General features: G+C 48.1%; 1 protein-coding gene across 3 annotated transcripts in view; it reads left to right on the forward strand.

Annotated features, from left to right (window-relative positions):
• WIPI2 (WD repeat domain, phosphoinositide interacting 2) overlaps window positions 1-11,291 on the forward strand; it is a 38,629-nt gene extending 27,338 nt beyond the window's left edge. Inside the window, exons 7-12 of one of the 3 annotated variants that reach the window (XM_081298028.1) lie at window positions 1,747-1,817; window positions 4,095-4,202; window positions 5,260-5,424; window positions 6,206-6,313; window positions 7,284-7,441; window positions 8,350-11,291. In XM_081298028.1, the coding sequence (XP_081154154.1) occupies window positions 1,747-1,817; window positions 4,095-4,202; window positions 5,260-5,424; window positions 6,206-6,313; window positions 7,284-7,441; window positions 8,350-8,462 (723 nt within the window). In that variant the 3' untranslated portion in view covers window positions 8,463-11,291. The remainder of the gene's footprint in view (window positions 1-1,746; window positions 1,818-4,094; window positions 4,203-5,259; window positions 5,425-6,205; window positions 6,314-7,283; window positions 7,442-8,349) is intronic. The other 2 variants (XM_081298029.1, XM_081298030.1) reach the window with 2 other exon arrangements.
• Window positions 11,292-11,744: the final 453 nt, after the last annotated feature.

Below are 11,744 nucleotides of genomic sequence, written 5' to 3' on the forward strand. Positions count from 1 at the left end.
ATCTTATCATAGTTTAGAATTTCAAGACTAGTGAAAATAGAATAACACCACACACATATAAATATAAAACAAAGGCTTTGTTTGTGATTAGACAGATTCCTCTTGTCTGTGGGCCAAGAACAGCTAGGCCTTCCCAACCCTCCTGTGTTCCAGAGACATGTGACTTAATCTTGCTTTCAAGGAACTTTCTATTGCATGGTCTCAACACCTTGTCACTATTATAACAGCCAGATATGCCATCAAAAATTAAGTGTGACCAATGGTGTGTGCCTCCAATCCCATCCACAAAGGAGACTGAGGCAGGAGGATCACAAGTTTAAGACCAGCTCAGCAACTTAGTGAGACTCTGTCTCAAAAAAAAAAAAAAAGTAAAAAGGGTTCATGGGGCTGGGGTTGTAGCTCAGTAGTTCAGTGCTTGCCTCACATGTGTGAGGCACCGGGTTCAATCCTCAGCACCACATAGAAAAAAAAATAAGAGATATTGTGTCCATCTACAAATAAAATAAATAAATAAATGAAAGATTTTGTGAAGTAGCTCAGTGATAAAGCACTCCTGGGTTCCTAGTACAAACATACATACACACACACCTCAAAAGTTTTAGGGTGTGATGGACAAAAGGACAAAGGCTTTGCCTTTATTAATTTTTTTTACGTGTGCATAAACCATTTTATCCCTCTAATTTTCAAGAATTACAAACCCAGCTGGTATCCTTGCATCTAGAGTGAATGCATATGTTAAGTAACCTTTTCTCAAATGAACCTGTTACCTGAGTGCTGATGGTGGCATGGCATCCCCTTGAGTAGATGGACCAGAAGTTATGTAAACACCTGCAGATTTTTTTTTAAACTGTTCATGAGCATGTGAGATATCCTTAACAATTATCATATTGAACAATCTGAACCTTCTAAAGTTTGTCTGATATGAGATGGGAGGGTGAATAATTCTTCCTACCCCACAAATTTGAAATGCCACCTGTGTGAAGGTGTCTGTTCTGTCCCAGCAGTGTTTCTCTTTACGCCATTTCGTGCCATCACTCTGTAGCATTGGTTCAGTAGCCACCTGCTTCTTCCTCTTTCCTTCCTCTTTCTACTCTTCTCATAACTATTTACATATTTCATTTTGAAGCAGAGAAATGCTATAGTTCACCAAGTATTTGAGGTTTGGTTTTTTGTTGTTTGTTTTTTTTTTTTGTTTGTTTTTTTTGTATTCTTAGGAAGACTTTTAATGTAAGTCTTACCATTTTCTAAATCTGGGCTTTTCCTTTTAAGGAAATTAAATAAGATTTCCAGCTAATGAGTTGTTTTGATCTGTAATTCAGAGTGGCAGGAAAGTTGCTCATTGGGTGCTGGACCCTCATCAGCCCTTGGATTTAAGCAGTGCTTCCCCACATGCAAGCCCTGGCTATAGGGTTTTTTTTCTAATAGTTCAAACTTTAAATGACTATTAATACTCCATGTTTAGCTTCAGGGTTATTAGTGTATATAATAGTAATAAAGTAGGTGATGAGAAATAAAACAGGAGAATTTCTGATATGCTTATAGCAGAAAATGTGGCAGTGGTGTGTATAGGCCCCCTGGGAACTTGGGTGCAGCGGAGAGGGCATCAAGGCTCCCTCCTGGCCCACACAGAGCTGTTGCTGAAAATGATCCACAAGGTTCACTTGTAGTCTGGTGTGTAAGAAATAGAAAAAGACTATTTTTAACCCAGCTAAAATTCTTTTTTCTGTTTTTCTTTCCCTATCCCAGGGGACCGTGATTAGGGTGTTTTCCATTCCAGAGGGACAAAAACTCTTTGAGTTCCGGAGAGGAGTTAAAAGGTAAAATATATAAATCCTCCAAGTCAACTCTGGAGGTTTCATGGATTTCAGTTTCTATCATCATTGACCAAACAGGTGTAAACTTAAACATCAGAGAAATTCCAGTTAAATATGGAAGAATTTTCTACCCACCTGGATCAGCAGTTCAGATATGGAGGTCAGTCTCTTCGTGGACCGGAAAGAACATTATTGTGGAAGCAGACTAGGTTTCCGTGTGTCTATGACCCACCTAATGGAGAATGAGAACCAGAGAGCCTGAGGGCTTGGAAAAACTCGAATGCCAGAAATGGCCTGGGGCCACCCATCCTGTTCCAAGGTGCTGGACAGCAGCCTCACCTACTGAGCACGTGTTCTCATCCTTCAGAGCCCTCATGCCCAGCTCTTCTTCCCCACAGCAGGTGGCCTTGGTTCTTCTAAAACCCCTGAGTCACTGTTTGGAGTCTCTTGGCTGTCCCACCAGGCCATGCACTTGGTGCTCCCTCCCTGTAGCTGCTTCGGAAGCAGGTGCGCCCCTCCACCTGTGGGAGCCTAGCATCCTACTCAGGTCGTTTGGCCATTGCCACAGCTGGTTTGGGCAGCATTACTTGGCCCCTGGGTCCCCACTTCTCCCTCTCTGGGAATGTGGTAAATGGTACCAGCCTCCCCAGGGCTTCCCAGTGACCAGGAGCCATGTTTTCGAAGAAAGTGTTCAGTAGTTCCTGACTACACTCCAGGCCACATGTCTCTGGGGACCTGGGTAGTCTGCAGTCACTTCCCTCTCCTCAGAATGCCCCCACCCATGGAACAGACTCACTGTTCCCCTTTTGAAAGGCAAAGCCCAAATTCCAGTGCTAGGAACTACTTCCTTGGTTGTCTACCCCTCATTTCCCTTAGTCTTCCTCACATCACACCTTTCTAGGTGTTTCTCTGTGTGATCCTGCCTCATTTCCTTATGTCTAGTTTCTAGTGGAGCTTTTTCCCACCCATGCTATAAACCCCACCCCCTCCCTAAGCTTTGCCATTGTGTGCTGCTGAACCCAAGTCTGGACATGGAGCCCAGCCTCTCCTGAAATGGACCTGTTTCCCCTGCACCTCAGGCAGCAGGCCAGAATGTGCCCGTCTGCTCACATTCCTCAAATTCCATGTCTTGGTAAATGGTCCAGATGATCCCCAGGGCCCAGCCTTTCCTCCTCTCTCCCATCTCACGCATCCAGACAGCTCCTGCCTATCACTCCTCCCCCTAAGTCTTTCCTTCCCCGCATGTGATCCCACCCCTGGTTCACATCACCTAGACCCCATTCACTCCGGGTTTGGCTGCTGATATGAATATAATCCAGCCACCATTCACCTAAAACCTTGACTGCCCTCCTGCTCCTGGAGCATTCAGCACACTCCCTATGGAGCCCACGGGCCTTCCAGGATCTCGCCCCCCATCCTCCCTTACCTTTCTCTCACTGTCCCTCACATTCCCCTTTTCCAGCCTTGCTGCATGTTTAGGTTCTCAGTGGAGCAAATCTCTCTCTTCCAGGGGTTGGGGGTCTTGCACGTGCTGCTCCCTGTAATGGCTGACTTGTGTGAACCCTTGGATCTGAGCCAGAGTCCCCCTCCCTCAAGGTGGCCTTTCTTTGCCTCTTACATGAGCAGCTGCACTGCTGTACCTCTCCAGCCCATCCACTCTAGTGAGTGCATTCTGTGTCCTTGCTGGTAGCAGACTGACTGTCCACCTCTCCCCGCCCATTTGTTGCCAGCCCTGTAGGTAGAGACCATTTCTGCTTTGTTCACCCCCCAGAGCTTAAGTATGATGCCAGTTACGTTGTAAGCACTCCATGAATGTGAAGAATTGTAGAAAATCCACCCCTTAAAATTATTCAGGGGTAACAGTAACTTTATTTCTAAGGTTATGAGAAAATTCCTATTTTTTATTTAATGTTTTGAGATTTTTTTTTTTTTTTTGCTGGAGTGTTAAAAATCGTAATTTTAAATTGCGTTTTCTTTTACTAACTTCAGTGTTACAGATTTATCCTAATTCAGCTAAAAATGTTTAATACAATCCTGGTTCCCTTCATTGTTTGTATTCACGAAGAAAATGGACTGTTTAAGGATGTATTAAAAGAATGTTTTCTTGCTGGCTACATTTTTCCTTCAAAGTTTTGAGAAATTGCTGGAGAGAAATAAAAAGGCATCAGTGACCTCAGTGTGCCCATGATGGGGGCTTTGCTCCATCCCTCAGTTAGGAACGCCTGGAGACACAGGCTTGCCCCCATGTTGCCACCTCTCACATGCTTGCTGTCTCCCCAGGTGTGTGAGCATCTGCTCGTTGGCCTTCAGCATGGATGGCATGTTCCTCTCTGCGTCCAGCAACACTGAGACAGTGCACATCTTCAAACTCGAGACTGTGAAAGAAAAGTGAGTCACATAGATAACATTTGTTTTTCTCTTCCGAGTGTTTTTTGGGAGGACAGTGCTGAGGATGGAACCCTGGGCTCATGCCCGCTAAGCACACGCTCTACCACGGACTTACACCCCCAGATCCCTCATTTGTTTTTTAAAAAATATAAAACACTCTGTCCCCATTTGTTGACTGGATGAAAGTAGCACAGAACCATTCTGCTTTTGGCAGCATCTGCCAGTCCACACCACAGCCAGCCTAAGTCCAGGCCCAGCAGTACAAAAAGTTGTCCCTGTCCCACTGATATTATTATGTGGAAAACACACAGGAGAGTGAGGTCAGATTGAGGATCCAGATGGGTGTCACCTGACCAGTACCTGTGTCCCCTCTCCACACCCTTGTAGACAAAAGCAGCTAGAATTAGACTGCCTCTGGGATGACCACCACGTCTCTAACATACCCAGAGGTCAGGAGGAGAGGGGGCGGTTTCTTTATAGCAGTTGGCATAAATTCTGTATTGATGTGGTGAATGTGCGTGAAGGGGTTTTTGTTTGTTTAGTCTACACTCCTGTAATCTGGTGACTGGGGAAGCTGAGGCAAGAGGATCACAAGTCCGAGGTCAACCTTGGCAACTTAGCAAGACCCTGTCTTAATTCCCAGCGTCGCTGGTCAATTCCAGCCTGGGGGGGATAAACCCCACTCGTGGCAGTGTTTACTGGACTATGACTGAGTCACAGGAGTATTTAAGACACCTTGAAAACACATAAGATGAACAGCCACCAAATGGGCTACAAGAAAGTGACTTGAGGTCACACTGAAGGTTTCTGGACACTCTGCTACAAGGATCCAGGATGGGGTCCTGATTAGATAACGTGGCTGCTCCTGCTTGACTGAGCAGCCCCTGACCCCCCCTGAGGACACTCCTCAGTGTCCCCAGGCCTGGGCCATAGTGTGTTTTCCACAGCCCTTTTGTGAAGAGTGGAGGATTTCTCATTCTGGTTTCAGGCTGTGTGTGTGAATGGGACGTGGCCGACTCAGAACCAGCCTCACATGTCTAGTGCTGTTTCCTTCCAGGCCTCCAGAGGAGCCCACCACCTGGACTGGCTACTTTGGGAAGGTGCTCATGGCATCCACCAGCTACCTGCCCTCTCAAGTGACAGAAATGTTCAACCAGGGCAGAGCCTTTGCCACTGTCCGCCTGCCATTCTGTGGCCATAAGAACATCTGCTCATTAGCCACGTGAGTGGGGATGGGCACTGCCTCCCTGGCCCTCTGCCTGTGTGTGCATCCCAACAGGGTGCTGTGTCCCAGTGCTCATTACTAGCTGCAGAGGTGGCGTGTGGCCCTTTGTTTGGTTTGGTTCCATCAGGAGCTGCACAGAGGGAAGAGCCACAGACTGCTCTGCTGCAGACACACAACTTGAATGGCTTTCTCTGAGGTTCCTGTTCGAAAAACGTTTATTCTTTTCCATCTTCATGGAGTGTTTAGTGTTGATTACGTCATGCTGTAGGGATTTGCTGGTGCTCAGCCCTTTGGGATTATAAAAACAGCAGCGTTGCAGTGGGAGGTGTCATGAGGCTTTCAGAGCACAGCTTCAAGCACACTCTCCTGAGTTATGTTGGGACTGTCCGCAGCATGGCTTCATGGGAAGGCTTGTTTAGAAAGTTCAGCAGGAGCAGACTGCAGCTCTGTGAATCTTGTAAACATTATTTTCCATCCTTGTTATCAGACTAGCATAGTCTCTAAAGCTATCAGAAAACATCACCCTTAACAATCAGAAACCAGGGCCTGATCCTGTTCTGCTGCTTTCTTGGATTCTTTACACATTCACCCTTAGGCCATGCTTGACCCTGCCATGCTGAGTCCCAGGAAGACAGCATGGTCTTGGTCCTCTTCTGCGTAGGCGCCAGCTCAAGTGCAGGAGGTCCGGTCTGTGCTGTGTGGTGGGCAGGCAGCTAATTGGAGATGTGTTTTGTGAGAATCATGCTCCTAGAATTGGACTGGTTTTTATTCTCACTAGAATTCAGAAGATTCCTCGGTTGTTGGTGGGAGCTTCTGACGGCTACTTGTATATGTACAACCTGGACCCCCAGGAAGGTGGCGAGTGCGCCCTGATGCGACAGCACAGGTGAGGCTGCTCCAACCTGCCACTGCCTACCTCTCCCTAGTGGCAAGTAGGTTTGTACGTTTCCTCCAATCCAGTGGCGTGAAGCACAGATTCCAGCATGTTGGGTTGTGCTGCCTGCTGAGGTGCTCCTGTTCCCGGGTTAAACTGATTTTGCTCCAGGGTAGGGAATCATGGCTGCTGGTTGGGGCACCTCCTGCTGGGGAGCGGCTGCATTTGCTTGCAAACTGGACATGTAGGCCTCTCAAGGGTGTGGGCACTTTGTGTGTCTGAAAAGCAAGAAAGGCCACACACAACATGGGGTCACAAATGCCTAGCATCTGCTATGGGATGCCTACGTGCCCTGTCTCCATTAACAGGGAGAGAGTGCAGTTTGATTTCCTGTTTTCCTTTGGGGGAGTGTCCTAATAATGTTATTGAAACACATTTACAGACAGGTAGAAGTGGGATTTGGAGGCAGGGGGAGGTATTTAGGATTGAACCAGGGGCACTCCACTTTTGAGCTACATCCCCAACCCCCCCTTTTATTTTTGTTTTGTTTTGTTTTGTGTTTTGTTTTTTGTTTTGTTTTGTTTTTCGTTTTGTTTTGTTTATTTATTTTGAGACACGGTCTTTCTAAGTTGCCCTGGCTGGCTTCAAATTTGAAATCCTCCTTCCTCAGCTTGGGATGACAGGCGTGTCCTACCGTGCCTAGCAGAAATTATTATTTTTTTTTTTACGTGAATTCTGTTGATGATCATCTGGCTTAAAAGTTAAATATGCTCGCCCTATATAAAAATCCAGTAAAACATCCACCAGTGTGGGGCGGGGGTATTCAAAATCGCCATGGCATCAGGAATGCGTGGTGCTCCATCTAGCGAGTGGCCTGCTGCCCCCTCGCTACAGGTCTGGCGCCTCAGGCCCAGCTGTACCGTGACCGCACTCGTCCATCCTGGAAGCGTTGAGTTTGTCCTGGTCGTTCCCTTTTCTCCAGGCTGGATGGCAGCATGGAGACGACCAGCGAAATTGTAGACTCTGCCTCCCACGACTGCCCCTTAGTAACTCAGACGTATGGCGCAGCAGCCGCAAAAGGTGCCTACGTGCCCTCGTCTCCAACAAGACTTGGTAAGGGGCAGGACGCAAACCTAGAAGGTAATTTGTGCGGTGGTTCCTTGGGGGCAGGGGTCGGTTCTTGCACACTGTGCTTTCCCCAGAGTTGCCCGCTTCCTGCTTGCCAACTGGAAAAGGAAGGCTTGTTCCTCGCTAGGCAAGTTTTTGTATACTGGTGTTCCCAGGTCCTGGCAAGATTGAATTTATTTTCTTCATTTTTGCAAAGAAAATAACTAGCAGAGCCCAGGTGACTCTGGGTGCACATGTGTCATGCCCCAGTTTCAGCCCCTCAGGAGAGCACTGCCAGGTGTTTGTCCTGGATCCTTGTCCCACCTAGGTGATCACTTGGCAGATTTCACATGGACTCCTTTGCATCAGTGGCCTGTAAGGGCAGAGATGGGAAGGACACTGTCAGGCCATATATAAGGCTCCCCCTGGCTGCAGCAGCTGGTCAGTCAGCAAACAGACAGCTGAGGTCACTGGCAAGGCCCTTTCTCTCCGTATGAGCTGACTTCCTCAAAGTCCAAGGGGACTCAAGTGGGAGACCTGGGGCTTCGTTCACACATGAGGTCGTACGTGCTCACTGTAACCCCTTGGAATGCCCTTTCAGTTACATAAAACGCTGAATGTCTCTCGGCGTTGTTTTTGAACGTCTTGTGTAACCAGTGTGAGAATCATTTTTGCTCTCCATTCAGTAGAGAAAATCTGCAGCTGTTCTGGAAGCTCTCACTTTGCAGGCCTTATTTGGACATTGATAAATTTTGGAAAATAAGCAGCTTTATCTTTGAGCTGCCTAAAGCTTCAAAAAAGCAGTTAAGATTCAGAAGTTCTCAGCGTGGGCTGTACTTCAGATACATGGCAAAGTTTCCAAAGCCCACTCTCTGGTTGGTTTCAGTGGGGTCTGTAGTTTGTCCCTACCCACTGAGTTGGACCTCCTTGTCTCTTTGCAGCCTACTCAGACGACCTAGGTGCCGTGGGTGGAGCAAGTCTTGAGGACGAAGCCAGTGCCCTGCGCCTGGATGAAGACAGTGAGCATCCTCCCATGATTCTTCGGACTGACTGAACTTGACCTGTGAATTCTGATCCTAGGAGCAGAGAACACAGGCTTTACAGAGGAATTTATGCATTGCTGCTATGAACTTTGACCTGAATTGAGGGAGGATGGCAGAGACTTTTTGAAAAAACAAAGGGCGGGGTGGTTGTAGTGATAGTCTAACTCCAAACTATTGGGAAAATACACTGTTTTCACTTCAGTGGCTTTTAATCCTGCTTATGAATTTTAGCTTTTTGGTTTCTTTCTTTCTTTCTTTCTTTCTTTTTTTTTTTTTTTTTTTTGCCAAAATTAACTGTTTGGTGAAGCCCTCGAAGTCTCCTTGCTTTGCATGCATGATGTGCCAAGCCCGGCGTAGGAGAGCTAGAAGCCACTTTATAACAAACTGCAGTTGTCTGGTGTTTACTGTCTGTGCATAGCGATGGGCGTGGCAAGCGAGGAAGGCGTGATGTCTGCAGAATGGTTCTGGTTGTCGAGGCTGCTCCTGCCAAGACAGGTGCTAGCGCTGCCCACCTGGGGTCCGCTGGGGTGCTGGCCAACATCAGCCTTGGACAGGAATCCTCTAGCCCTGCAGCCCCACCTAGACCATTTCCCTCCACTTTATTTTATTAATTAAATTTTTTCCAAATTGGATCATTCTGGGATTTCCTCCATGGTGGACTTTGTTTCTGACCTTGTTCTCTCTGTGAATACTGGAGGAGAGAGAGGTTCTCTCTGATGTTAAAACCTTCCTTCCTGACAGCATGCCTGGGCTGCCTGGAGCCACGGGAAGTGAGTTCAGATGTGTCATTAAATTCTCTCTTCTCCTCCTTTACTCCTGTCAAATAACTGTGACTTTTTTTTTTTTTTTTTTTAAGGAGAGTTTGTAGCTGCTCATGCCCAAGAAAGCACAAACATAAAATGCAGTGGGTATCTGGTTGTCCTTGTATTTGGGCTTCATTGTCAGAGGGGTCTTCCCCTCAAAGAAGTGTGTTAGAGGCAGGAGGCGGTGGCTGTGGACACTCCTTGCCCAGGATGACGTGTGCCTTTTCTGTTTCAGTCCTTCACAGCAGTCGTTCAGCAGAGTGGTAAGAGGCTGTGGTCACGAGCTGCAGCATTTGCCTAGCCTCCCTTTTCATTTTTACAGAATTAAAACAACCTCAGATACCTCAAACTCTGCATTCCAAACAGAGGCCCAGAGCAGTTAAAGTTTTGAAGGCACTTAAGTGGAGTCGGCGGCATGGAATATGGTTTTAGGGCCTGTGGAGTGAGGAGCATTAAGGATGTAGGTAAAAGCACAGAAATACTGCATCACCAGCCTATGGAGCTGCCCAGGTCTTAGGACAGCAGGGACCAGAGGCACCATCTCGAGGCGGTCGAGCCATGGTGGTACTAGGTGAACGACGTGGAAGGAACTGCCAGCCACGTTGACCCACTCAAGGCAAGCACCCCTGGTGTTCCTGGAGCTGTTTACAGAGTGGGTAGCTCTGAGACATCCTAAATGCCAGTGGCCTGGAGCCAGTTCTGGCCGCAGCAGAAATCTCTGGGGGAGCTGGTTGGTCAGTCACACAGAGTGTGATTTTATTAAGAGGTGAGAGTTGGGCATGTGGTGAACTTTTCCTTAAAATCCTTGCCTGTCTATCCTGAACCCTTGACAAAATGGGATTCCCAGCTGTGCAGCCTGGTGTCATGAGTGCGTGTCAGCGCCTGACAGGCCGCTGCTTAGCCAGGAGAACAAGAAGGGCCTTAGCAGGACAGGCTTTCCCTGCACCCAGTCTTGTGGTCACCTGGAGGGTTTCTCAAGGTCTCTCCAGGACAAGCCATTGGTTCTGTCCTTTAGAGTCAGGGTGAGTGCTCATGGGAAGAGATTGTCAAAGGTGTGTAGGATTGATTTGGAAACCTAAGCTGGGTTTCCTGGAACCAAAAAGAACTGCCTTTTGGGCTCTATGTCACCATTATTTGGTGCCTGCTGTTGATTTTATGCTCGTAGGGATTGGGGACCTGCAGTCTGCTTTACCTGGTTTCTTTCACCTTTCTTTGGGATTGGTAGTCCTAGGAGAGGCTGGGAATGGACTTCTGTCTTGGCCTCAGTTGGCTCCACTGTTCTGGGACCCCACACCTCCACCAGGGCTGGCAGGTGCTTTTCCTCCCAGAGCACAGAACGCATTGCCTGTCTGGGTTGGATCTGGCCTGTGCACCCCAGAGAGGGAGGACTGGGGTTCTCCAGAACAAAAAGGATTCACGTCTTCTGCTGACTGCTGGGAGAGACTTGTCCGCCCTCTGATTTTCCTTTACCTCATTTCCATGAGCCCCCTTTTCTCCATCATGAAACGAAGTCCCCAAGTCTTGGGTCTGATAGAAGGGGTGGGGAGAGGAGGAAATGGGAGTGAGGAGGTCGTCGGTGGAGCTCTCAGGACCACACCAGGAGCCAAGCTGTGAGGGGCTCTGGCCCTCAGAACACTCAGACTCAACTGGACTCCGAACCACACACAAGTGTTAATTTTTAAATATCTTCCCAAACTTTAGAAAAGATTACAGGGGTGGGTACTGGAAACAAAACCCAGGAACTAACTTCATGGATTCGCATAGATTGGGACCAAATATTTTGTATTTTCTAAAATAATGGAACCAAGAGTCGGATTGAACCTGGAGTCAGGAAGAACTGGGTTCAGTCGCAATCCTGCCACCTTCCTAGCAATGCCAGAGGCAGAGAGCGCTGAGCCCTGGGGCTGGACTGTATGTAGGAACGACCCCTACCTCACAGGGTTGTTGTGAGGTATCATGTGACTGCGTGTCCTGCAGGCGCCCAGCATGGTGCCTGGCCGATGCCTGGCGCCCAATAAATGCTCAAACTGAAACATCTTGAAGTGAAACGCATGTTTTTTGTTCAGCTCTACTTTCTGGCTTTTCGAGCTTCATGGGAGGAGGTAGTAAGGAGACAGTTCTTGTTGGTGACTTTGTGGGCAGCCTGGGTGCCTGCCTTCCCTGCTCTTTCAGACCAAGAATAAAGAGCAGACAGCATGGGTGGTCTGGGGGTCAGTGACTTGGGAGGCTCCACTGAGTCTTGCAAAGCACAATTTGGGCTGGAGCTACCTCCAGAGCTACCACCTAGAGCAGACTGGCCCTGCCCCTAGGGCCCAGGAGATGCATGGCTGCCACTGCCTGCCAAGGAGGGGTGTTGGGAACCTCCAAATCCTCATCTCCTCCCCACAGCCAGCAGTGGCCCACGTGGAAGTGGCTGAAATGCTTTTGGTCACGGCCCAACACAAGAAAATGGGACTAATTGGGGATGGGAAATGTGTTCCTTACCGGTTC

The sequence above is a fragment of the Spermophilus citellus genome (assembly GCF_964194105.1).
Source record: "Spermophilus citellus genome assembly, chromosome: 6".
NCBI classification, from domain to species: domain Eukaryota; kingdom Metazoa; phylum Chordata; class Mammalia; order Rodentia; family Sciuridae; genus Spermophilus; species Spermophilus citellus.